Here is a 27439-nt window from a genome sequence, read left to right as displayed (position 1 = left end):
TCCCCTGACCCCTTCAGATGTAGAGAAGGGGCCTGAGGCATCTGGGTTGTAGGACCAGGCTCAGGACTGGCATGGAAGAAGCAGGCCCTCCCTGTTGGGTCAGAACCCAAACTCCAGACCCCCCAAGCTGTCTAATTTCCTCTCCTGGAAAATCTTTAAGAGAAGTAGAAACAGAAGGGATGCTCTGTGACAGAGACTTCAGATGGACTCTCTAATCTGAACATGCACAATTCTTTCCACTACTTGAATAGGGTAGAAACTTGAGCCTCAGTGAGTCTGTAAGTACCATAAGTATTTGTGTAGGGCTGCGGGGTTTCCCATTCCTCATCTGTCTCCCATGTCACTGCCTGCCCCTCCCAGGCTTTCTCTCACTTTCTCTTCTACTTGTTGTTCCCTTTGTCTGGAATGCTTTTCCCTCCATTTTGCCCCATAAATGACTCCAGTTCACGATTCGGATCTCAGCTCACATATCACCTCTTCAGAGAGGCCTTCCTTACCCACTGTCATATCACATTATTTTATTCCCTTTATAGTCCTATCACAATCTGAAATTATCTTCTTAACATTTTTTTTTACCCATTCTTTCCTCATTCATTCTAGAACGTAAGTTCTTAATCAGCACTGTATCTACAGTGCCTGGTCTAGGGACCATTCACAGGTGCTCAATACTTGCAGACCATGTGAATAAACCCCCTGCCATCCTCACCTTTCTCATCTTCCCTGGCACATGCCAGGCTCCGCACTTCCTGTTCCCATTCTCTCCTCTCCCCACCCCTGCCCCCCAGGATTTCTCTTGGGAGATCCTGCCTCTCAGACTCCACAGGAGGTACCGGAACCAGAATGTCTCCCCAGGATTATTTTCAATGGTTTCCTGGGGTGTTCACCTGGGTAAGAATCAGGAAAGAGAGAGCACTCTAATCTTATTTATTTAAAACTATATAATCTTCCCCAATCACTTAAGTGGTGCCTGTGTCTCTAATTACAGAGCAGGCTGGGAGGAACACAGGCACAATTTCCAGCCAACCTCAGGCCGAGGGGCACTTTTGTTCCTCCTGGGGGCCTTCAGGGACTCCAGCTCAGGAGCCAGGACTCCAGACACCTGCAGCCACAATCTCACCCACTGTAGACTGACTTGTCCGCCCACCAGAGACCGCACCCACCTCCCCACAAAGGATCAGCCATATTCTCAGTGTTTGACTTGTCCCCAGTTGTGATGCATTTGGAGAAAACATCGGTGGTCTCAGTACTCCAATTCTACTCGCCAACTGTTTTGAGTGTGAACTGATTTCTTTTTGGCCCAGCCGAACTTTTCAGAGTTACATTACTGGTGAACTGGTCCACAGAGCACCGGCTATATTCCCAGCTTCTCAGGAGCAAACTCTCCAGGAGGCCTGGGTGCTAATAGTCACGTGAGGGTCAGAACTTCATTGTCCAGAACTATGCCAAATGGATCATGAGGTGGGGGGAAAGCCACAAGCCTGCCTGCCTGCCCCAGGCAAGCAAACAACTGCTGTCTCAGCCTAGGTGTGTGCCCTTTCCCCACTTTGGCACTGAGAGAGCAATTTGGGTGACATCCCTGGCTTAACTGCATTGACATCGTTAAAGGCCTTTTGGTTCCTGAGCTAATTAAAAGCTCCAGACAGGGAGGATACACTTAATCCTATTAATGACTTCTGGGCAGGAACCTCGTGCCCAGCCCTCTGAGGGAGTGACTTTCTGACCACTTCCATTTGTTCAGGTGCCTGGTGATTGTTTATCAGCCCTTTCAAGAGATTAAGCTGTACTCTGGAGCAGGCCACTTAGGTAATGGATCCAGGGGGCCTGGGAGTGTCCGGTGACCATGGAGCATGCAGTCAGCCAGCAGGTTGGCTCATGCAGACTCCATGGCCACTATTCTCCAACTTCTTGCTCTTCAGAACCATTAGGAGGACTTAATGAGTGATGAGAAAAGAAGTTCTTACCTCATCTCTGCTGTTCCCCTAGCCCTTTCACACATAGGAAAGCTGGATACAGTCCTTGCCTTGAGGGATCTCAGAGTCTAGTGGGGTCATAAACATGTGAGCAAACAATGAAAATACTGCATTAGACTCGCCACAGTGGAGGTAAGCACTACAATGTCCTGTGATTGTATGGTAGTGGTAGCTGCTTCAGCCTGCAGATCAATGAAGGCTTCCTGGAGGAGGAGACATGTGAAAATCTCCCCATTTCTCAACAGAGGAGTCCATGAGATGGCATTCCCTGACTTTGGATTTGGTTCAGGCTCTAGCACAAGCCTGGAAGAATAGAAATAACTCAGTTCCCTCATGAACTTATGGCAGAGTGGTTGGCAAAGCCTTAAGAAGACGAATTCGAGGAACACAGTTACTGGCTCTAAGACAATCTTGCTTCAAGCCCCTACCTAGAGTGTTCAGAGAAAAGAGCTTGGCAAAGACTAGCTCGCAGCTGTCTCTTTAAAAGAGGAAGGACGATTCCTCAGGCCACTCCCTCTCCTCATTAATATGAAATTATCGTGAATATTGATATGGGGGCGTGGCGCCTCGGCCAGCTGGGCTAACAAGCTAGGGGTTCCCGGTTTCACTGAGAGGAAAGTGACAGAAGCGGTGCAGAGGGAGACGTAGAGAGAGCGGAGCGTCCAGCAGCCACCCAGTCTCGGGGGAGCGCTCAGCTCCCCCGCCCCCGGCTCCTACCCTGTCCGGGGGGGCTCTCCAAGCCCTCAGCCCCACTCCTGGGCTCCCCATGGAAGCCAGCTGTGCCCGCGGAGGAGCGGGAGGAGGAGGAGTCGGCTAAATGCCCGCGGTGCGCCCGGGGCCCCTGAGCCCAGCCCTGTCTGAGCGGCTGCCCTAAGGCCCCCGGGCCCCTTGAGCCCCCTACCCAGGGCCGCGCCGCCTCCGCCCGCCCCTCTCCCGGGGCTTCGCCCGGGACGTGCCCCCCGCCCGCTTGCCAGCGCTCAGGCCGGAGCTCTGGGCCGGGCGCGCCGCCGCCCTGGAGTGAGAGAAGCCCAGCCGAAGGGGGTCTCCGGAGCCCGCCGCGATGGACGCCGTCTTAGAGCCCTTCCCGGCCGACAGGCTGTTCCCCGGATCCAGCTTCCTGGACTTGGGGGATCTGAACGAGTCGGATTTCCTCAACAATGCGGTAAGATAAAGGGTCTATGTCCCCTTTCCACCACTCCTCGCTCCTCTTTGTAGTGTTCCCGGGGCCCCCTGAAGGACTGGACAACACATCACTGGGCAGAAGTGGGGGAGGGGGCTGGGTACAGTGTCCCCTTGAGATACACGTGCTTAGAGCTCTGAGATTTGGTGACTAGATCCCTCGGCACCTCCCTGGACCCCGAACCTGGACCGGAGCCTCTGAGCTTGCGCCAGTGCACGCTCCTCCTGGGGGCTCCATCCATGGATAGACTGGCCCCCGCCTTCTAGGGGAAGGGAAAGTCTAGGCGTCGGGGCCATCCGATCCTCGGATATGGGCTCAAGAGACACCTATTCTTACCCCCCCCCCACCGCCCCCACGTCTTCTAGTCCTCCTCCACCCACCCCGGGGTTCCGGGACCAGACTGGGCGAAAAGTGGCGGCACCCTTTCCTGTGCCCCCTTTAGGACCTCGGTGGCTCCGTATCTGGTTCTCCGCTGGGGGGCGCACAGGGGAGCGTTCGAAGGGCCAGAGACCAGACACCCTCGGGGGGCCAGAGCCAGGGCGGGTTTTGAGCCAGACCCGGAAATTTAGGGGTACTACTGTGTCCGCCCCAGGAAGTCAGGCCAGAGATCCCCCAGGCAGGGACCTGATCCTCAACTGGTTAAGGCAGCACCGGGCGATCGCTCAGGCAGGGAGGTCTTTCTCTAGGTCTGGACTTTCTGTCTCTCTCTCCCTATGTCTTCTTCGTGCCTGTCTCTGGGTTTGTCCTTCTGTTTCTCTTCTCCTCCCTCCCTAAGGAAACGTGGCTGGCTTCTCTCTTCTTCTCTCCCTCCCTCCCTCCCTCTCTCAGGCTCAGCCCTAAGGCCCTGGTTGGGAAGGTGGAAGGATGAACTTGATAAGGGAGAAAATATTTGGGTTCAGAAAGGCCTGCCAGGTTGAAACACAGGCAACTTGGGGAATCTGGTGGAATTCCACCACCACCACTGCCCCCATGCAGTGAACTGCCAGTCTCCCCCCGCACCCCCCTCCCCACACCCAGTGATCATTTCAAGGGTCTCTTTTGCTGGCCTTTACCTCCTGGGACTAAGATAAACTTGGCAGACAAGAGCCAAGTGCATAGAGACTTACAGGATTAGGCATCTTGGACTTCCACTTAAACTGCTAAACTGACAGTGGGGAAGGAAATAAGCCAAGGAACAGGAACCTGAGTCAAGAAGGCATGTGGTGAGAGGTCTCCCGGTCCCTCATTAGGCAGCAGATCCAGGTCACCCTGCTCTCTGAGGAAGGCCCCAGGTCCCAGTCAGAGGGAGCACACTTCTGCAGACAAGCCAAGTGGAGGAGGGAAGAGAACTTGAACCAGTAGTGGAGAGACCTGAATTCTAGAACTGCTTCTACCTCTTCCTTTCCTTGTGAGCCTGGGCCGTGCAACCGGCTTTCCTCTCTGGGCCTCAGTTTGAAAGGTTGGATTAGTCTTTCTAAGGATGGTCTGGCACAGATCCTAGGAATGAAGTGGCAGGGATCTGGGGTTCCATACACCCCTCCTGGAGTTGGTGACCCATACGGGTCAGAGGGAGGGGGCTTGTTGGAGGTGTACCCTTGCAGCCAAGGGGGCTGGTAAAGCCCCCCTGTGAGGTTCCCTCAGCCCTCGGCAGCTCTGAGTTGGGATTTCTTCTGAATGAACTCTGCCGCCTACAGCCTCTTCCTGATGCTCCATTCAGCCTTGCATCCCCAGCTGCTCATCTGGGCCTTGGTCCAGCGCAGGAAAGGAGGCATAACCATGATCAGACAGCGGTATCCAGCACTGGGTCTGGGGAGGGAAAGCCCTGCAGGGGAAGCTTCTGACCTCGGGCCTAAGCAAGGCCAGGTAAGGCAAGGATAGAGAAAAGAATTTCTAAAGAGAAAGAAAACTCCTGGGCTAGGATACAGGAAATTTGGTTCTAGCTGTGCTTCTGCCACCAGCCAGCTGGGCAGTTCACACAAGTGACTTTTCTTCCTGTGGGCCTTGGAGTCCTTATCTGAAAAATGGAGATATAGAAGCTTCCCCATAGTGTTATTGCAGAGATTTAGTGAGAAAACTAAAGATTAATGTAGGATGATGCCTGGCAGGTAAGTTTCCGTTCTTAACACACTCTGGAGATGAGATGGGGTAGGGATAAGAACTACTAAAGTAGGAGTTGCTGGGTGACCCTGTGCAAGTCACCTTCCTTCTCTGGTACTTCCATTTAGATGTCTAAAGTCCCTCTCAGTTGGGATGCCATACCAACCCTATCCTCAATTCACTCTTCATTCTGCATGAGGATGGGAAAATGTATCCAGGGTTAAAGATGGGCAAGGGTGGAGTCTGTGTGCTTCTCAGTCTGGAAGTTGCAGGGCAAGATATTCAGTATCCTTAAAAATACAGATAAAGGTCATAAAGTCACAACGGAAATCGTATGTGCTCTGTTACTCTGTACAAAAGGCAAAAGGCAAAAAGTATGTTCATTCTGAACACAGCTGTGTAAGAAATATGCTTTCGCCTGGACAGAGACAGGAGAATGAGTATGCAAAGTCATGTGCACTTGCAGGTAACCAGGATGCTGTATTTTTTTCTTCTGTGAAGATACCTTCATCCTGTTGCAGTCTTGTCTATGTGATTCTCAGAGACATCCCTCGAAAGAAGCTGCCCTTCCTACCAAATGAAGGGGCTTCTCCTCCCATCTCCTGCCCACTCTCCCACAGTTCCTGAAGTGGCCTCCCTGGAATCCTCTTTCCTTGTACCCTGTGATCCTTCAGCCCCTGGGCAAGTATGAGAGAGGGCCTGATGCTTTGGGCCTCAGATGAAGGACCAAAGGGAGAATAGGTCATGTGTCCAGATAGAGACACTAGGTTCCTCCTCTAGTCAACTAAGGGGAAGAGATGACTCTGGTTTCTCTAGAGGGAAATGGCTTTGGATCCCAGAGAAGCCCCAGCTGGGAGGGTGTGGGGAGGAGGAGAAGGAGGAAGAGGAGTTCTGTTGTCTCAGAGGGGAGCAGCAGGAAGCTGCAAGGATGTTTGCCCAGCACACTTATTCACCTCCCAGCAGATGGGGAGGCCAGGTGTGGGAATGACCAGGACCAGGGACCAGCCCAGGGGAAAAAGGTGTGAGGGCTAAGCCTGACTGCTGTTTCCCAGGCCCCCAGCCTGGCTTCTCCTAAGCTCACCACCACTACCACCACCCCCTCCCCTCCCTCCACCCCCAGCCTTTGGGGGATTTAGGGAGATTAGAGAAGTATGTGCATTTGGGTGTTCCTATGTCTGTGTGTGGGCCTTTAACAGCCCTTAAAAGGGAAGGTGTATGTGTGTTTCTCTTTAAATACTCACCAACACAAAAGAGGACCCAAGGGCCAAGGAGCTCTGGTCTCCAAGTAGAATCCACTAGGAAAGAACTAATAGAGAAAAACTAATGGAGGAGCCCAGATCTCAGGGCTCCTGTTCAGGAAGGGAGCCCTCCCCAGACGCCTCCTCCTCCTCCTCCAAAACACTGAGTTTGTTTGGGGCAGCTTTTTATTTTGTTTTTGCTCTCCACTGGGATATGAGCTCATGAGGGCAGGCATTTCTGTCTTGTTCACTGCTGTATCCCCAGTGCATGGTACTGAGCTTGGTACAGAGTAGGCTTCAACCAACTATTGCTGAACAAATGAAAGGGAGCCCAGGCCAGACCCCACATATTTTAGAGAGGAGGGAAAAGGGTGCTTAAGCTTATCTGCTCCCAGCCATCAGGGTTCTGCAGCCCACACAGTCTCTGAAATTCAGGACAGTTTCCAGTGAGTTGTCATTGCCTTGAGTCATTCCCATCCTTGGCACAGGCACAGACATCCACAACCCCTGGTCTAGGACAGTCTAGAGCTGACTGATCCACAGCAGATTTGAACTTGTGGCTTAGGCCTCACCCTTGAGCACTGGTTCACTCTAGGGCTTCCATCTTCCCCAGTTTCCTCTTGTCCAGGTTGCTCTGGGACTCCTGGATCCACATTCACCCAGCTTAAAATTAAGTCTTTTCAGGGGGAGGGTATAGCTCAGTAGTAGAGCACATGCTTAGCATTCAGGACATCTTGAGTTCAAACCCCAGTATCTCCATTAAATACATACATACATACACACATACACACATACATACATACATCTAGTTACCTCCTCCTGCCAAAAAAAATGTAAAAACTAAGTCTTTTCTAGTCCTGGCCCCAGGGCCTTTGTACATGCTATTCTTGACATCTAGAACATGCTTTCCCTCCAGTTCTCTCCATCTCATCTTCCTTAGTTCAAATGTCACCTCTCTAGAGAAGCCTCCCCAACCACCTCAAATGGAACTCTGTATTATTTTCTGTTGGTTCTTTGATTTATTTATAGCCCTTATCCCAATTTGCAGTTATTTTATTGGCTTACTGTCCATTTCCTCTGTGAGAAAGCAAGTCCCATGAGAATAGAGACCATGACAGTTGTGTTCATTGCCATTAACCTAGCACAGTACCATGGCACAAAATAGGCACTTCATATAGCAAAACTCCACCATAAGGCAATGAGCAGAGTCCAAAATTTTCAATCGTGTAAAATGTGGAGTAATGTTATTGCAGGATCAATGAAAAGTAGCATTTTTCAGTGGGTCTATACTATCAGAAAAAGCACACACATAAAGATTGTGAAACCTTAGTAAATGCAGCAGACCAAACTGAGGACGTTCCAAAGGAGTGTGAGGCGGTCACTTTTTACCAGCCCCACAGAGAAAAGAGTTTTGCTCACCTTTATTTGAGATGGGCCCCACGCATAGGACAGAAGCCAAGTTTTGGTCACATGGTAATGGACTTTGCTCTATGTCAAAGACTGACTGTATTTGTAGAGAAAATTACTTCAGACCAGGGCAGTCCCTATAAGGGAAGAGTAAAATGTTTTTTTTTTTAAAAAAAAAAAAAGACCAGGCCTGAGTATTCAAGAGGTGTATTGATAATTCCAGAAGGGGATTTGGGATTCTCAGGGTCCTGGCCCAGCCAGCCCTGGGTGATGGGGATGCTGGATCCCACAAAAATGTCTGTGCCCTGATCTGCTGTGAAGTCCCTCTGGCTTCCCTGGGCTAGCCGGGAATTCACTTCGTTATTTTTCAATACACATATTAGTCTTTTAACAAGTGGGAACTAAAGGAGCGGCAGTGCTGGTCACTATGCAGAGTGACCTCCAGCCACTCACTGCCAAATGAGAGAGAGAAAGACGGAAGCAGACAGTAGCAGCACCGTTGGGCACCATGATAGAGCAGAGCATGATGGGAGCCCTAGGAGAAGCATCCAGCCAGGCTAGAGGTCATGGATAGTTCTCAGAGGAGATGACCTCCACATCCTCCCTCCCCAATATCCCCACCCCTATTGGCAAAGGAGTTATTGGAAGGCATTTCAGCAGCAGAGAGGACTGGGGCTGTGTCCCTTTTACCGAGCTTTTATAGAGGCAACATTGTCCCCTGTGCAGATGAGAAAACTGACACTTACAGAGGGGACATCTTAATGCTGTTCTCAGGGCAGGGTTCCCATGGAGTCAAGGAGGAAAAAGCACCATCTTCCCTCCTGCTCCTGTTCTGGTTTGAACTTGGCCCTCTAGGGCAAGGAAAGTTTGGGATCTCAGATATCAGAGGGGACCTGCCTTCGCCTTCACCCACTCCCATCCTTAGGGCACCATGGATGCCTAGAGCTTTAAGGGCAGGGCCAGCACATTGCCTGGCCTGTGAGAGGAGAGCCTTCACATCCCATCCCCTGCCCTCGTTCATCCTTACTCTGGGATGCTGCTCCCTGGCCTACGTGGGAACTTGGACCTTTGTTCTCTGCAGCTCCCAGGACTCCTCAGGAGGATCTGTTTATGTCTACTGTGCCAAGAGAGGGGAGGATGAAGGACAGCCTCAGTTTGCATCTTCCCTTCCCCATATGATGTGCCTCCTGCAAGTCCTGGTACCAAAGCCCTTTCAGAGCATCCCTCTCTGGGACCTAGCTTGCCCCTGAACTCCCCCCGAGAAACCAGCTCCAGATGCTGGAGAACATGCTGTTCTTCTGGAAGTCTTGGCATTCCAGGGGACAGGATGGAGAAGGAAGATTTGGGTGGAGTTAAGTCAAGACCATGAGCATTGCTGGAACACGATGTAACCCACTTGAGCAGGCAGAGTAAGTGGTAGAACCCTTGAGCAGGACTAGGGAGAAAGTAGACACGAGGGTGTCTGGTTCAGGGGAAGTTGGGAGGGACAAGATATGGCCCAGAAGTCTGACCACAAGAGAAAATATATGAGAGGTGATTTCCTTGGAATGTCCAAGTTCCTGATAGCCATGACCTGGACATACCATATCATCAGCAAGGCCAACTTGACAGCTGGCACAACACTGGGCTTCCCTGCCGCCAGGTTCAACGTGCCTCCTCTCCCAGCTTTCCCGGGACAGAGCCCTTGCTGCATCTTCCCTGGCCCCTGGCTCTTGGCCCAGGAGCCATTTCACCCATCACAGAGTGGCTGACACATCTGGGCTGGGCTGTGTGGTCCGCCAGAACAGCTGGACAGCAGCAGCTGTCCCCCTCTTCCCCTTCCAAAAGAATAACAAAAATGAGAGCAGCAGTGGAGTAAGGCAGGCTCTTCAGGCCCTCACGGAGAGCCAGGAGGCAGTTTTAAAGCAGAGACTGAGGGGGCTTGCTTGGGAGGCAGACAGGCCCAAGCCATTCCCCACGTGTTCCCCTCTGCCTGTAATGTTGTCACCTCTCCTCACCTCATCTCCCTAACTTGCTGTGTGACCTTGGGCAAATTGCTTCCCCTTTCTAGGCCTAGGTTTCCTCATTGCTGAATTAGACTGAGAGTCCTTTGAAGGCAGGGAGTGTCAGGCAGTTATTTCTGTCTATTCCCTGGTTGTAGCTATAGCGACTGAGTGCTCAGGAAAGGTCTACTTATTGAATAGATGGAAGGAAAGAGGGAAGGAGTGAGGAGGGGTGATGGATGGATGAATGGGTGGGTGGATGGAAAATGGGAGAAAGGACTCTTCCACACTCCCAGCTTTGAGGGGAATTTTCTTTTTTTAAGTGGATTTTATTTATCTATCAAATAGTGAATCTTAACCTAAATCTCACATCTACCTTTCACTCTATCATGATGGCCTTTTCTATTATGAAATATATTGTGCACATAAAAGAATATATATAATGCATGTATATGAATTACAAAGCATAATAAAATGGATACCTGGGTACTCACTACCCAGATCTCAATATCCTGGATGCTCAACGCTGCATAAGGTTGTGGAAAAGTTGAGCTCTAGACTCTAAATCCACTCCCACTGGGCAGATTCTGAATAGGAATTCTGAGACCTGGTGCCTACTCCCAGACCCCACCTGACCATACAGCAAATTTACAGGCCAGATGACAGATACCTCTACAAGCCCTGGGGAGCCAAGTCATACTTAAGGTGGGAGGGGGGGTGACCATCAGTGGCCAGCTTTAGCCCTACCCAGACATGGGAGCAAATGGCTCTCACCACTTGTCATCTGTGTGAGCTTGGACAGGTGCCTTAACCTCTCTGAGCTCATTTTCCTCATCCATAAAGTGAGGATGACCATAGTACATGGGTTCTTACAAGGATTCAATTAGAGAACCCTTGTGGGGAGGGCATGGTTCAGTGGTTAGAGTACATGCTTAGCATGCAGGAGGTCCTGAGTTGAATCCCCAGTACCTCCATTAAAATAATAAGTAAATAAACCTAACTACCTCCCCCCAAAAAAATTGGAGAAAAAAAGAGAGAGAACCCTTGCAGAGAACCTAGCACAGTGTAAGGCACACAGTAAGCACTTCTATAAACAGTAGTTGTTGCTGCTATTTTTATTCTGACTGTTGTTGTCATTGCCTGAAAGGAAGGTCCCCAGCATTGGACAGTCCCTTTGCTGAGCCCTGATCATAGGGATTTTATTTGCCTATCTATTTGGCCTCTCTGGAGCTGAAAGTCTGTTTTCTTTGGGTAAAGGCAAAAGACCCCAGCCACCTTCTAAGGGTTCTGTCTTTCTGAGCATCAGGAGAGGGCTGGCCAAGGATGAGCAAACCCAGGGCCCCAGGTGAGGACCCAAGGCATGGAACAGGGGCCCATATTTTATATCTGGCCCTATACTAGGTCCTGGGATGGGTCAACTCTGGATGTTCTTTCAACAAATCCTGGCTCAATCACTTGCTAACTGAATGAACTGGGTAAGCTACTTAACTTCTCTGTGCCTCAGTTTCCTCAGCCAGTAAATGGCAGTACTAATAGTATATACCTTCTCTTCTGAAACTTAAATGAGATACTACATGGAATGAGCTAGAACAGTGCCTGGTATATAAATGTTAGCTATTATTATGATCATTACCATGAGGTATACTATATGCCAGGCCCTATATAAGGCCCTGCAGATGGCTAAAGGATGAAATCCATCCTATATCCTATCTTCAAGGTGGTTAACGTTTATAAGGAGAGATGAGTCCTCTTGTGGGGATAATTAGAGATTAAGGCATGGTATTAACCAGTGACCTAACCATCTATAAATGCTACGGTGGTATAAGGTGGAGAGGACTCTTCCAGCTGGGTGGTCAAAGAAGGCTTCTTAGAGGAAGCGGCCTTTGAATTGGGCCTTAAAGGATGACAGGAGTTAGCATAAGGAGATAAAGGGCAAAGGCCTTCCAGGCACAGGGAATGGTACAAGCAAAGGCCCTGCAGCCATGAAGAAGGCAGCAGGTCTAAGGAGCTGGGAGCAGTCATCCAACAGGCTAAAGGGAATGGAAAGATGAGGGGTTCCAGCTCTAGTGGGAAGCTGAAATCAGTTGTGACAGACCCTGAATGCTGTGCTTAGGAGCTGGGAGTTTTTTAGCAGGTAGGAGGGAGCCAGTGATAGTTCTGAGCTGGACAAGGTGGTGGTCCCAGCTCATCTGAACTGTCTCTCTGCTAGGAGATCTAGAATCCATTAGGGTATCCGAGCTGCCAGCCTGTCAGGATGACCAGGACCTCTCCCCCAAGAGAGCAGCCAGTGGCAGCAGCTGACCCTGGTCCTTTCCCTTTTCTGATTTCCAGTGACTCTCACACTGGGCCTGGAGTTCCAATTCCCTTCTGGCTCTTTCAACCCCAGCACTCGGGGCCAGGCTGGCCTTGGGACGCCCAAAGCAACTCCACCCTTGCAGAGGGACAAGCTGTCCCTCTTTGGGGTTGAGAGCTCTGGTCTGAACCATGTCCTGCCTCCTGGCCCAAACCCCAGGCCCTAATGGGGTTCCCTCACCCCCTCATGCAGCACAGGACTGTCCACTACCAAGCAAAGCGTGACCCTATTGACTCCAGAGGCCTAGAAGGATCTGAGCCCTCACTCTGAGCCCAGCCCAGCCTGGAACCTCACAACCCATCAGCTGGGACAAGATATCCAGAGCCCCTTTCATCATCCTCCAGGAGAAGAGGCCCAACCCTCTACCATTCCACTGCCTTACCCCTTTCTCTCCCAGGGCTGCAAATCAGTTCCACATTTGGGATCTGGCATGCACTATCTGCTCAGAACTTTCCCCTCCCAGTTAGCTCAGGCTTCCATCTCCCCCCACCCTTCATGATCAGCCCATGGGGTCTGTGGAAGGGGAAGAGCTCTTGGCTTCAGTGACCCCTTCAGAGGTCTGAGAGAGAGCTGAACTGTAGCAAGGTATCAGAGGGACAGTGGACACAAGGCCCTCCCAGGGAGAGATGAAGTTGGAAGGGTAGGGGGTGGGGCAGAGGCAGAGCTTGAGCAAGCATCTGAGGGGATGAGGGGTTGGGGGTGGTGAGGGAAGGAGAGAGGTAGTTCCCAGCTCAGCACATTCCTGAGACATCTGGATGTGCTGGAAGGGCCCCAGCTGGCCTGCATGGCTGTGGCTCCAGCTTCTCCTCTCTGTGATGTCAGGACCCAGCATTCCCCCCTCCTTGCAGAGTCTCACTGGCCTGGGGTCCACCTTGGGGCTGAGTGCTGGGGTCTCTACCCTGGACTTCTCACCCCCAGTGAGCAAGAAATAAGCCCCTGCAGCAGTGGAGGAAATGGCTGAGTCAGAGCAGGCTGGAGCCTGATGCAGGAGGCAGACATGGAAGACCCAGGGGTTTGCCCATGCGACTGACTAAAGGAGATTCCTCCTTTGGGCTGATGCCTGCCTCCTCCCGTCTCCTTGGAAGGGAAATAGAGACAGAGGAAGAACTCTGGGAATAGCTTACCTTGAGCTGTGTGATCCTGGGCAAGTCCACTCCCTTCCCTGGCTCTCAGTTTTCTTTTCTGTAAAAAAAAATACAGTAGTAGTAGTAGTAGTAGTAGTAGTTACATTTGAAGAGAGACTTCTACATGTCCTACATCATACAAAGCACTTTACAAATGTTATCTCACTTAATTCTCACAGCAACCACACAGGTTGGGTAGATATTAGTAAGCCTATTTTATAGCTGAGATGGAGGTTCAGAGAGCTTAAGTAACTTGCCCAAGGCTACACAGTAGGTATCAGAGGCAGGATTAGAACAGGGTCTGTCTGCCTCTCTTGCTCACAACCATTGAACTACATTGCCTCTACAAGTAAAAGGGGATGGACCTAATGACACCAGAATTCCTTTCAGCTCTAAAATTGTAATGATTTCTCTTGGCTATTGTGGGGCTCTTCAAGAAGGACAGGGGCAGGCATTAGTCACACACTGGGTGGGGGAAGGAAGGCAGAGGCAGCTGGCTTTGAAGCATCAGATGGGTCAGGAATCTTTGGAGGTCCCCTCCCTTGGAACCTCAGAGAAGTCCAGACCCCAGGGGCTGGAGTCACAGCCTGATCCCCAGCCGAGCCCAGGGGTCCCACACCTTCCCTGAAGGAAGGGAGTAAATAAGGAGAGAGAATGCGACTTCTTCCAAAAATAAAACCTGAGGACAACTCAGACAGGCCGGGACCGCTGAGGAAGCCAGAGGCCAAATGCTGAGTGCACAGAGGAGAGGGAAGAGGCCAAGGGAATTCCAGCCAGAGCCTGGTGGCAGGCTCCAGCCCAGGATGGCCTTCCAGCTGGCCAGGGGCTGGGAGAGCAGCTTGGCCGGTTGGCCACTGGGCTCTGTTTATACTCTTGGGCCTGGCCTAAGCCTGGGGACAGTCCCTCCAGCCCTGAGTCAGAGGCTGTGGTCCCCGAGTACCTAGTCTGGCTGGGGCTTAAGAGCAAAAAGGCCCCAGGGAAGAACAACCTGGAAAATGGGTACAACAGGCCCCACTAGGGAGGAGCCGAGGGAAGGCGTCCAGCCTCATGGAAACTCTGCCTGGAGCAGGAGCAAGCTGGCATCCAAGCAGAATTCAGGGCAGTCATTCCTGGAGGCTCAGCTACAGAAAAAAAAGGCCTCAGTCCATTTGCTCATTGGCACATTCCTTCATTCACCCACTCATTCAGTCAGTCAGTCATTCAGCAAACATCTGAGCACCTACCATGTGCTGGGACCAGTGCTAGGCTTTGGAGACACAGATTAGAACTGGACACAGTATGACATAGCAGCAACATGGCTGGATCATTTTCCACTATACCAAGGAACTTGGAAACTATCCTCAGGGCAGTAGGGAGTCATCAGTAGATACTGAGCAGGGGAGTCACATAGTCATATTTGTGTTAGAAGATCCCTCTTGATGCAAGGTGGAGAATGTTCTGGAGACAGATCAGAGTTCAAGCCTTGGACCTACCTTCATAAATGGGTGGTCACATCACTAGTCAAAACGCCTTTTGTGAGGAGGAACTGGGCTTTGTTCATCTCTGTATCCACAGGGTTGGGCACACAGTAGGTCCTCAGGAAACACTGAACAAATACATGAGTGATGAGTAAATGGATGGGATTTGATGCCCTTATTCTCCAGAGGGCCCCAGCGCCAGCCCTGGCACTTAGTCTCCAGTGTCCTGAGTTGTCCCACAGGGATCCTCTGGCCACTGCCTATGGACCAACATCTCCAGCAGCCAGACCGTGGGCTGCTGTGCCCTCAGTAGTGCCAGTCACAGCTAATCCTAGCCCTGGGCGGCGGCACTAACTGCCATCACTTCTTCCTGCCCAGACGGTACCTGGCACCCACCCCAGGGTTGGGCCACAGCACATGGGTCAGAAGATGCCAGGGGCTGGCCGGGAAGCTGCAGGCCTGCTCTCTACTTTCTTGAGGGACCTGTGGCCTGGCCAGGGAAGGGTTACCACAGTTTTGGGAGGGGGAACTACAGGGCCAGACTAACAGGGTTGGGGGCTGCAGAGAATGTAGACCCTGCTCTGCAGAGAACCAGCCTGTGGTGGGTGCCAGCCTACCCTTTCCTCTCTCCCTTCTCTTCTCCAGAACACAGGCACAGAAAAGCTCCTTCCCTGTGGTGCCCAGTCCTCTAGTCCCAGCCCTCATTGTCTCAGCCCCAGGCGAGCCTGGGACTCCTAGCGCTCCCTCGCTGGGGGTCATATGACTCAGGCATGTGGCTTGGCACAGTCAGCAGTCAGTTCTGTGATGTTTGTTGTGATATGTTGTGTATGTTCATGTGAGAGTGTGCATGACCGTGTCTGTGACCGTGACTGTGTCTGGGGTGACTGCACGTATGTGTGTGCCCATGAGTGTCTGTGTCTATCTAATCACATCTGAGGAGTGTGTTCTTGTTGGGTCTGTGTTAGCGCCTGCCAGTGTCAGCCTGTGTGAGCCCAGGAGAGTGTATATGCACAACAGCACCTGTGCCAGGCTGTGTATGGAACCATCTGAATGTGTCCATGTGGCGGGGATCTCACATTGTGTGGTGTCAGAGATGTGATGTTTCCCTGTGTAAGAAGGAACCTCAGAGCCCACATCTGTATAGCGTGTGCATACATGCGCACGCACATGCGCGCACGCGCACACACACGGAAGCATTTCTGCTTATTTGGACTTGGGCTCTGTGGTAAAGAGTTCGGTAGGGGGAAAATATGAAACCTCAGCAGCCGCCTTGCCCGGGCCTGTGGGGAATGGGGGATGAGAGTGAGGTTGGAGGTTGGAACAATGTGCTCCCCTTCACCCCCATGCCCTGCCAGGAAGGATCAGGGAGGGGCTGGCTCCAGGGATGGGGCAAACTGGCTCCTGTCTCTTTGCAGTCCCCAGAGAGGCCAGGGCAGAGGAAAAGAGCCCACTTTCTGAGGACTAGTCCACTTCACCCTGTGCCTGCCGCCCCTGCCTCAGTAGGAACACAGACTATAATGGATGAGGAAACAGGCCTGGAAAGGAGGCACCACCTGCCCCTGCCCAGGTCTCATAGAACAGCTGGATCTCCAACTGGGGCCTCCTGAGTTTGAGTCCAGGGCCTTTTTTCCTTCACAGGACAGCCTTCAAGCCTAGCTCTGGGAAGATGCCTGGATCTTCCCCCCCAAATGTCGGGATGGTGATGCTTAAGGACAGGAAAGGCCTGTCTGACAACTGGGTACCCAGGGGCCCACCTCCCTTCCCCAGCCCCCCCACCCCGTTCTCTGTTGACCCTCCCCCTCCCCCCCTTACACATACACACATACTCAGGGCACAGCAGTGACTCAGACTGGTGGCCCTTCAGCTTGAAATGGGGGCAATTTTCTAGTGACCACGAGGCAAGTAACCGTCCCGGAATGTATGGGTCAGTTGGGGGGTGGGGGGGGCAGCCTGCGGGGGAGGGGAAGGGGGAAATGTGAGAGGACTCTCCTCCCAACTCTCCCAGAGCTCACTCTCTCGGAAGGAATGTCCGGGCTCGGCATTCCCCCCACTCCTTATCCCACAGCTCAGCCTGGACCCACTCCGGTTTCCTCCCTCTTTTCCCCAAAGACAGACTGAATCAGCCTGGACCGGGGGAGGGGCAGAAGCCAGGGATGGGGGTGCAGGCTCTGAGCGGCTAGCAGCCTGAGGGAAGGGGGCGCTCTGAGGCTGCGGCAGGTGGGGAGAACCCCTTTCCCACACACACCCTCAGCTGACAGCCGCGCCCCCAGCGCTTTTCCCTCTCTCCACATTGACCTCCAAGGAGGAATCAGGGAAGTAGAACTGAGAGGAGCTTCAGAGGCCCTATTGCCGCCCAGCAATGTCCCGCCTCCCTCTGCCAGGGGCAGGGACCCCGGCTGCCCCATCATTGCGCCCTAAGGTAGGATTATTCGAGGAGGGGAGGAAGGAGCTGAGCTGGACGAGCCGCGAAGGGACGTTAAGAATTGGGGCCGGGCCTCGCCTTCGAGCTGGGAATATCTGAGGAGACCCTCCCTCTCCACTTAACCTGCGGGGTCAGGGCCACGCAACTAATAAAAGACTTTAAATCACCATGGGACTGCCAGGCCCACCTGGAAGCTCAAAAAGGCCATTTCTGCCTCTGGCCCAGGTGCAGAAAGGGACACAAGGCCAAGCCCGGTACACTCTGCCCTTTCCGTGCCCGCTCCGTCTGTCAAGACGGCACACCCTCCCCAGCGCGAGCTCGGCGCTCCTCCGGCTCCCGCCCCGCGGCTCTTGCGGCTGGCTTCTCGCAGCCTCCTCCCACTGGCCACGAGCTCCGCGGATCCGACCAATGAGCAGGCCGGATTCTGGCGCGGGGCGGCCCCCAGGGCGCTGGTGTTAACCTCTTGGGCCTCATTCGGCAGGCAGGACCCCGTCCTTCTTTAAATTTAAAGGGCCGGTGACTGAGATCCGGCTCCAGGAGGAGAAGCTGCTTAGGGGAAGTGGTGCTCGGGGCTGCGAGCCTGAGAGCTCAGGACCTTTGGTCCAAGAGAGTGGAGCCGGCGCCGGCTGCGCGTGGCAGCCGAGAAGGAGCTTATGTTGGCAAGACTGTAGGAAAAAGTCTTTAACAAGGAGGGAAACAAATCATAATTCCTTCTCTGGCTTCCCACCCCAGTTGCCTGAAAAGGCACCCCCACAGAACGCTCACCCCCAGTAGAACCCTTTCCGCCTCAGAACGTTGACCACGATTCCCTGCCGCTTATAGAATCCTGCCTCCCATCCCCAATAATTTCCATCGGATAGCCTGAAACCTTAACTTTTTCTGTGAGAACTGGAGGAAGAGCTGAGTGTGGTTTTGAGGGGTTGTGGGGTGGAACAAGGGACTCTGCTGGAGTTGAGGAGGCCTGAGATCTCCAGAGTGGGCTTTCCAGGGGTGGGGGTGGGGTAGAGGAAGAAGAGAGGACAGAAAGAAGTTGCTCCACATTCCTCTGCAGCCCCAGAGCTGCAGAGAGCCCCTCCCTCAACATCACCAACTCACTGTGTGACACTCATAGGTGGCTTTCCCTCTCTGGACCTCAGTTTCCTCATTAGCAAATGGGGAGGATGGGGTGTGGACCATGGCCTTTCTCAGGTCCCTTTTGCCTCTAAATTGATGGTCTAAACCAACCATAACTGAGCTGCTCTGGGAGACCAGGCGTCAGATAGAAGCAGGGCTACAAATCTCTATAAAGAGAGGCCCTCTGGCATGCTCCCTGAGCAGGAGGTGGGCCTGGGGGTGATGGGACATACCTACTGTTGCCACCAGAGGTCCACCCAGCACACAGGGAAGCCCCTAGCAAGAAGGACTGGGTTCTTTGAGTGTCCCCCACCCCCACCCTGCCTGCCCCTTGGCTGCCCTCCCCTTCCACTTGGCTCCCACCAACTGGAGGCTCTGTCCTGCTGGGCCTTGGCTCTGGTTTCCAGCAGGTGGGGTGGGGGCTGCTCACAAAGAGGGGCCAACTGAGCTCCCTCAGCAGGTTCCTATGGGCACCCCACCAGGGGTCTCTGAGAAGGACCTGGCTCATCTGCCTGGAGCCAAGTCCTTTAGAGACCCCGATCCAGACTAGAGGAAACTTCTATCCTCTCCCAGGCCCCGGGAAAGGGATTGGCAAACACTTATCGCCTGAGAAGCAGCTGCTGGAGAAATACCTTAGCAGCTGACTCACTGGACTCTTTGCAACCCCTTCACTCTGGGCCCCACACTAGGCCTTGGAGAGACCCTGAGAGAGAGAGAGAGAGAGCACCCCCAGCTGGGCTGGCCAGCCCAGACTCTGCTGAGGCTGTGGCTAGCAGAGCCCAGGCTGTGTGGTTGGGGGGCATTGCACCCTGTAAATGGCCTTCAGCTGGGATCACGGTTATTTTTAGAGACTAGTTCTGCTGAGGCCTCTGACTTCCTGGTACTGCATCACCCCAGGCATTGATGGACCATTGACATGCTGATGGCATTGCCCTGTGGGGTACAAGGCCAGGTCGCTCCACCAATAATTGTTGAGTGTCATGCACCAGGGGCTGGGACCCAGCAGGTGAACAAGATCCAGACCCTACCTCAGGGAGTTTATTCCTGATCAGGGGAATATCTGCTGGGAGGACTGGGTGATGACTGGCTGTGGACTTGTCCCTGTTCTCCTTGGCTCCCTGGGCCTCAGTTTCCCTATCTGTCAAATGCGAATATGCAACTTCCTTGTCTCCTTAGGTAATTGTGAAGATTAAATAAGACAATGCATATGAAAGCACTTTGGAAAGTTAAAACCATAAACAAGAAAAATGCCAGCTATTGGTAGTAAGTTCTGGCAAACTGGGAAAAAGAGAGAGTAGTTAGGTCGATGGGTTTCTGAACTCATTTTATCCTGGATTCTCTGATCTGTGCTTTGTTCTAGGCGGAGGACCAAGCCACCTCCCCACATTAGCTTCAAGCTCAGTTCACCTCAGGCCCAGAGTTAGGCTTTGCATAACAATGGCCAACAATTCAGTCACTACATACTAGGCAATGTTCTCAGTGTTATATGTATATGTATGTTATATGTATACACATGTTATATGTATTTCCTCACTTCATCTGAATAATCCTATGAGGTATTAAGCACCTAGCAAATATTTGATCCTCATGACAACACTATGAAGTGGGAACTTTTATTTCCCCCTTACAGATGAGGAAACTGAGGCCCAGAAAAGTGAAGTAACTTAGCAAGGAGTGAGCTAGGAGTCAAAAGCAAGTCTATGTTACTCCAGAGCATGTGATCATCCCCTTACCCTCATAGAAAGATGCTCGGGTGGCTCTGAACCTTATTCTCAGACAGAGGGCTTTTCTGCTCATGCCTTCTGGACAGGGACAGGCTCTGAGTGTTCTGGGCCAGAAAGTCAACAACTCCGGACCCAGGAAGCCAGACCTTACCCACTCACCAGAGGGGACCCCAGAGCCGGAAGCAAACCCCTCCACCATCTCTTCCAACCCACTAGCAAAGTCATTCAGTCAGTAAATAATGAATGAATAATAGTAATATTTCCTTACAGATTTAGAATTCTTTAGAGAGAGAAAACAAGCACCCACTATGTACCAGCCATTGGATACTTTATTAATAATAAGAGGTTTGTTGAGTAATTACTATGTACCAGGGACTATTGTAAGTGCTTTACATGTATTAACTTGTTTAATCCTCATAGTAATCCTTGTGGATAGGAAATATCATCATCCCCCACCACCCCGTACAGAGGAGGAAATGAAACATAAAGATGTTAATTAACTTTCCCAGGATCACTGAGACCAGTATTTTTCAGACTGTTTTGTTTCTGGGAAATATACTTTACACCCTTCCCAAGCACACAGATACACACAAACACATAACTGAGCTAAAAAATTTACCAGGTTATTTCACTTCCCTATGTGCCGTGCGCTCTGATATTACTCTATTCTGTTTTGTTCTGTTTTCTTTTTTCTTAAATTCTGGTCGTGACCTGCGAAATTGATTTCACAACCCATTAATGAGTCACCCCCACACTTTGAGAGCACTTAGTCATAGCTAGGAGCATCAAGACCAGGATTTGAATCCAAATAATATGACTCTAGAGCCTAATCTTTTAGAATAAAGAATGCCGGGGAAAAGGGAGACCCTGGAGACCGGAGGACAAGTGCGGACTGTGCTAGTGAGGGGAGTAGAGTCCTGGATAATTCCATCACCTTGCATTCCAGCAAAAGATAATACGAAAATCACTGATATTGCCTTTGGAGTGCAAACTTGCTGCCATTGATACAGGTATTCTTTTAGTGCTTAGTCTTCCCACGAAGGAAACAAGGTGGACTGAGAAACAGACTTGGGCAATCTAAGTGATTTGACCAAGGTCACAGAGACAGAACTAAAGCCCTGTGTCCTGTTGCCTGGATTCTTACACACCATCCACAGCTCACTCTGCAGGATACTGATGGCGAGGCTAGAGATGGTGGTGGAGGTGATAGTAGCTGTGATGTGATGCTGGGGTAACAGTAATGATGGAAATGATAACAGTTGGTATGGTGATGTGGGCAATGGGGAAGTTGGTGGCAGTGGTGGTATTAATTATGGCAGGGAGAGTAATGGGGAAGTTGCAGGGACGGCGTTGGTGGTGGCAGGGCTGGTGGCACCACTGTAGCAGCAACCACACCCCCTTTCTAGGATAAGCTGACTCCCTCCTCTCCCCTCCTCCTTCCCTAGCACTTCCCTGAGCACCTGGACCACTTCACAGAGAACATGGAAGACTTCTCCAATGACCTGTTCAGCAGTTTCTTTGATGACCCTGTGCTGGACGAGAAGAGCCCTCTACTGGACATGGAACTGGACTCCCCCACACCGGGCATCCAGGCTGAGCACAGCTACTCCCTGAGCGGTGACTCAGCACCTCAGAGCCCCATCGTGCCCATCAAGATGGAGGATACCACCCAAGGTAAGAAGGGGTGGCGAGGCCCAGGACACCAGACCCAGAGGAGCCACCCACATCCACCTCTCAGGGGAGGCTGCCCCCTGCCTTTTTGTTCTCCCTCAGATCAAACCCAGATGGGCGCTTGTCCAGAGGGTCTTAGGTCAGTGATGTGCAAAGGGTGGTTCCCAGACCAGCAGTAGCACCCGGGAATTTGTTAGAAATGCAGATTCTCAAGTCCCGCACAGACCTGCTGGATCAGAAACCCTGTGGGGAGAATCCAGCCTTCTTAGGTCTGAGAAGCAGACTTAGATGAAACAGCTTGGGGGAGGATGGACTACACAATAAATGTGGGCAAGGTACCAAGGCTCTGGAACCTTACCACCTCTTCGTACGGTGATGTCCTCTGAGATGTTACCTAGGAGAGATGCCTGCACCCGACTTTCATTCCCGAAGGTCAGGTTCTCTAAAGCTCTCTTCTCCCTCAGCTCTTTGCCCTTTAGGTCTTTCCTCGCAGGTGATCAACATTCGGGAACTCCAGGCTGTGCCCCACCTAGAAATGGTCTCTTTGGGCATTTCCTCAGATACATGTGGTGCTGGCTCCAGCATATTGGGCTGGGTGATTGTGGACACATCTCTTGTTTCTTCATCTACAAATGGGAGTAACAATAAACATTTCTATCACACTCTCCAGTTTACAAAGTACCTTCATGTTAATTATCTCATTTATTTCTCATAACTCACAGGTGAGGTCAAAATCACTTTGATCATAATCCCCATTTGTCCAATAAGGAAAATGAGACTACAGGAAAGTTGAATTGTTTAGGTCATACACACAGTAAAATGCAGGGCATGGACTTAGGAGTGGGGAGGCCCCTACACCCTTGTCACCACCACATTTGCCAGCCTCAAAGGGCAGAAAGGGGTACTGGCTTTGGTGCGCATCCTGCTGCCTCCACTACCTGCTGTGTGATCTTGAACAAGTTGCTTCACCTCTCGGGGCCTCAGCTCCCTCAGTTATAGAATGAAGATACTAGGTATCTTGAGAATTCTGGCAAGGATTAACAATGTATATACGTAAGATCCCAGCTCAGCACCCAGCCCATTATAAATGCATCTGTCAATAATAGGCAGCTATTTTCATTGTGCATATCAAAGTTCTATTAGGAATATAGTGGCTGGAACCATGAACAGGGTTCTTATTCCGCTTTCCCTTCAGAGGACAATGGTCTTGAATGAGTTTTTTAATATTCTCCTCTATTAAGTGGGCAGACTAGCAGTGCCACCCCCTAGGATGGCTGGGAGGAACACACAAGTTCCTACGCAACTAGAGTTTAGAATTGGACTTCGTGCAAGAAGTGTGAGCTGCTTCTGAGGGTCTTTGAGATTCCTCAGGGGCAGAGACAGGACTTTGTACCCCACCCTCACCCACCCCCTTGAGGGCAAGGACACCTCCTGGGGCTTTAAGTGTCTCCAGGGCTCATAGCTGGGGAGGTCTCAGCTTCCCTACATGCTCTGACCTCAGCCAAGCCTCTGGAGGTCACCTGGTGAGGCATCAGGCCCCAGCCTGGGGAAGGACAGCATGTGGGGTGGAATGCCTCCCAGCCCAGCAACTCCTCACCACCCCAACTCTATTTTTAGAGCAATTTGTCTGTGGGTCCCTTGCAGGGGGCAGCTTCCCGGAGGCCAGTGGGCTGGCCCTGTAATTTGGGAAGATTGTGGGTGTTCCTGGAACCCAGGGGCAGCCTGTGGCCCAGATCTGGGGCCCTCAGGCTCCCAGCAGGGTGGGGCTTGGCCTCTGAGGTGGGATGAGGGAGCCGCTGACCCCTCTCCCCACCCACAGCGGGATTCCCCCAAGGCTAGAGTCCCTCCAGCCCTTCCCCTGCATGCTGGCTTCTCAGACCTCTGGGTCACCAAAACCAGGTGCCGGGGCCCCTGTAGGCAGGGCTGACTTGGAGCAGAGGACGGTAGGCACCCATCAGGAGAAGGGGTGATGCCCTGACAGCCCTGTGGCCCAGGCTGAGGCCAGGAGACCCACGAGGTGGGCAGGAGGTGGACGCTGCCCTGGGAGACCTGAGCATCACCCCTGACCCCCGACATGCCCCCAGGCATCAGGTCCCATGGATTCTTCCCTCTAAATTTGTCTCCAGTATGTTGGTTCCTCTACATCACCACTGCCAGTGCCTTTGCTCCCGCCTCATCTTCTCTCGCTGGACAATTTCAACAAGCTCCTATGGGTCTTGCTGCTTCCATCTCACCTGTAGCCAATCCGGTCTGCACACACTGGCAGAGTGATCTTTTTTAACATTATAAATCTGAGCATGCTTAAAACTCTTCAGTCCCTACCCCACCCCCACCCCCACCCCCAGTACCTTTAGGACAAAGTCACTTCTCCAAGCCCAGCCTCCAAGGCCGTGTCACCCCTGCTGGCCACTCTGACCCCATTTTCCCCTTCCCTTTGCATTCTAACTGCACTATGCTCATGTCTCTTACCAAGTCCCTAGCACCTAGCACAGCACTCAGCACGTTTACTGAATAAAAATAATTGTATTCACACTAGCTGCCATTTATTGAACATTGACTTCTTGTCAGATACTTTTACAGATGAGGAAGCTAAGGCTCAGAGAGGTTTAGCAACTTGCCTAAAGTCACACAGCACTCAGGAGGGGTCCAGGTCTGTTGTCCAAGCCCATACTGTAAGCTGCTGAATGAAGAAGATGCCCCCACCTCTTCTGGCCCCAGCTTTCTCTGCCCTCCCACCTCACAAGCATTGCCCTCCTGCCCTTTTCTGCCTGCCTCCTGGTGCCTAGCATCTCTCCATTGTCCTGTCCAGAGTAGTTCCCAAGGGCCAGGAGTGGGGCTGAGCCCTCTGCTCTGAGGGTCAGTCCCCTGAGCCTGGGTCCTGCCCCCTTCCCCAGACGTCGAACATGGAGCATGGGTGCTGGGACACACACTGTGCTCCGTCATGGTGAAGCAGGAGCAGAGCCCGGAGCTGCCCGTGGACCCTCTGGCTGCCTCCTCGGCCATGGCTGCTGCTGCTGCCATGGCCACCACCCCGCTGCTGGGCCTCAGCCCTCTGTCCAGGCTGCCCGTCCCCCACCAGGTGAGCCTGGGGACTGTTTGTAGGGGCTAAGGGAGGGAGAAGGGGTGATGGGTCTCTATGGGAAGAGCCTTCCAAAGCACCGTGCACCTCAGGGCTCTATAAAAGGGGAGCAATGTGACCCCAGACCAGGCCTCTGCCCACTCTTTGGGCCACCCCTTCACCATCCTAGAATGGGCTCAAACCACAGCACCCTCAGAGTAAGCTGGGGTCCTCACTGTGAGCAGAAGAAAGATTCAGGGACCTAAGCAGGGCTAGGCATCAGGGGCCCAGTCCAGGGTTTCAGAGAAGGAGATGGTTCACATCACTTAATTTCTCGAAGTGTCAGGATTTTTAAAAAGGAAGAAAAACCAAAATGGAAATATAAAAATTCTGCCATATTTCAATTGTTTATATTCATGAGATTAATATTCTTAACCCACACTGTCATGCCAGCCGTCATCCCATAAGTGTATAGACAACAGCATTCGGGCTATGGAGCCAAAGCTGACATCTGAGGACCCTTCTGGGGATGTGAGGCCCAGACCCAGGTGCCTGGAAGAGGCCCTGCCTGTGTCCCAGCTCCATTCTCACTTGTGCTCTGGGCATGTTTCATCCCCTCTTTCTTCCTCAGCTTCCTCCTCTGTAAAATGGGAGCATGAATTACCACTAAGGAGCTCCTATCCCTGAGCCTACTACAGGAGGGGCATGTTAAAATCCGTAGTCAGGGTTTGGCTAGCACTGCCCCCTGCTGGCCACATGGCTCACCTGATCAAAATGTATAAAGTCAGCCCCTCCCTACTCCACTGGGACCTGAAGAATAAGGGTTGTCTGCAAATGGGGAAGATCTTTTGGGACAATCTCCAGGACTGGCTCAGACTCCTCAGGCCTTGCCATAGCAGGAAAGGAAGGCATGAGGCAGCGGCATCCAGGATTTTGAAAGTCGGGCACATGCCTCAGAGAAGGAATCTGAGGCCTGAGGGGTTAAGCAACTTGCCCCCAAACACACTGTCAGAAGCAACGGAGCTGCATTCCAAACTCAGCCCCCAGACCTCGAAGCCCGCACTTTTCACCCTAGTGAGGTCATGACCCCTTAGTGGAAGGCACAGGAATAGGAGTTGGTATGGCAGTAATGAGCATGTGACCCACATAAGAGCCAGTGGGGCTCTCTCTGGCCTCTGTGTCTCTGCAGATGCTTTTCCTTCTGCTTGGAATGCTTTCCTCTCACCTACATCCTGCCGGATCCTTTATCTGGAATACTCCTATTTATACTTCAGGACCCATTTCAAACTTCAGCTGCTCAGGGAGTTTCCTCTGGGCCCCTAGCCAGTGAAAGCCTCCTTTGTCTATGCTGTTGTTACCATTAATTGAACAGCTCCAATCTGCCTGACATGACCTCTCGTCCTCATGGCAACCCACCCACCGAGGCCTGCGTGGCCTTCAGAGTAAGTGTAGGGTCAAAATCCATCAAAAAGATGGCCCTGGCCTCAAGACCACAAGAACCCCTCCTTCCCTGAGCTTGAGGGCTACACTATGCTACTTGGCCACCATTCTCTTAGGTCTGACTTGGCTTCTCTAAGCACAGGAACTGCTCCTTCGCTCTGGGATGTGCCTGGAACCCTGAGCCCAGATACTTTATTAATGCTGCAGGGCAGACCCCCAGCCTCAGGGATGGAGGGAGGTCGGATGGCATGGTGGGGACAGCCCCAGGGGCAGCTGATGGAGCTGGACCTGTCTCTTTCTCAGGCCCCGGGAGAGATGACTCAGCTGCCAGTGATCAAAGCAGAGCCCCAGGAGGTGAACCAGTTCCTCAAAGTGACACCAGGTAAGTGTGTCCAGAGAAGGAGTCTTCCTCTCCAGTCTTGGGAAGATCGCATTCCTCCTCCCTTGGTCCAGTCCACCCATCTCCCTCAACATCCCCACTCTCTCCCCAGAATATCCCTGCCCTGTCTGTTCTCCATCCCTCCAGTCCCCTCCTTACCCAATCTACAACTGTCATCACTATTATCAGCACCTTCTCACCCTGTATGCCAATCCCCTCCTATCATTCACTAATTGAAACCCACTCTATAGCCATCTGTTCATCCATCCATCCATCCATCCAACCACCCATCCATCTGTTCATCCAATCATCCATCCATCCCTCTATTCATTCATCCATCTATTTGTCTGTCCATCCAGCTATTCATTCCTCCATCCATCTAACTAGAGTTCATTGGGTATCTCTTAGTCCCAGGAACTGAGGATGCAGAGAGAGAAGATAGCCCCTGAGCCCAAGTAGATCACAGAGTAGTGAGGGTCACAGACAAACCACCAATTATACAGCAGTGTTATGGGTTAAAGAAGCACATCTCCAGACCTGACAGGGGAGAAGGGAACAGAGGAAACTTCTTGGATTGACCAGAAGGAGAAAGGGCTAGCTTAATCTTTCCAGTCTCACCTCATTAATTCATCAAATACTGATTAAGCATCTACTGTGGGTCAGGCCTGGACTAAGTACCACACGGTTTAGAAAGATGAATAAAGCCCAAGTTTCACTTTCAAGTTGCTCACAGCCTCGGAGAGAAGATAGAATTCACAGGAGGTAGAAAGGGACCAATGTGAAACACCTTACGTTGTGGAGTGCCCTTCAATAAAGTGTGTTCACACACATTAGCTCATTGCATC

General features: G+C 52.0%; 1 protein-coding gene and 1 long non-coding RNA gene across 2 annotated transcripts in view; one reads left to right on the top strand and one right to left on the bottom strand.

The window, feature by feature from the left end:
• Window positions 1-2563: 2563 nt before the first annotated feature.
• The window catches only part of CREB3L1 (cAMP responsive element binding protein 3 like 1), a 33549-nt gene continuing 8673 nt past the window's right edge, over window positions 2564-27439 (top strand). Inside the window, exons 1-4 of the mRNA XM_064492408.1 lie at window positions 2564-3132; window positions 21492-21720; window positions 24612-24796; window positions 26519-26597. Of these exons, the coding sequence (XP_064348478.1) occupies window positions 3031-3132; window positions 21492-21720; window positions 24612-24796; window positions 26519-26597 (595 nt within the window). The 5' untranslated portion in view covers window positions 2564-3030. The remainder of the gene's footprint in view (window positions 3133-21491; window positions 21721-24611; window positions 24797-26518; window positions 26598-27439) is intronic.
• LOC116155314 (uncharacterized) overlaps window positions 7878-27439 on the bottom strand; it is a 45628-nt gene continuing 26066 nt past the window's right edge. Inside the window, exons 2-4 of the long non-coding RNA XR_010383347.1 lie at window positions 14803-14915; window positions 13331-13388; window positions 7878-8008 (exon numbers count right to left, since the gene is read on the bottom strand). This is a non-coding gene — a long non-coding RNA (uncharacterized LOC116155314). The remainder of the gene's footprint in view (window positions 8009-13330; window positions 13389-14802; window positions 14916-27439) is intronic.

Source organism: Camelus dromedarius, chromosome 12, assembly GCF_036321535.1.
Source record: "Camelus dromedarius isolate mCamDro1 chromosome 12, mCamDro1.pat, whole genome shotgun sequence".
Classification (NCBI taxonomy): Eukaryota; Metazoa; Chordata; class Mammalia; order Artiodactyla; family Camelidae; genus Camelus; species Camelus dromedarius.
The sequence above is the reverse complement of the archived record's forward strand: the minus strand, read 5'-3'. Positions and strand labels throughout refer to the sequence as shown.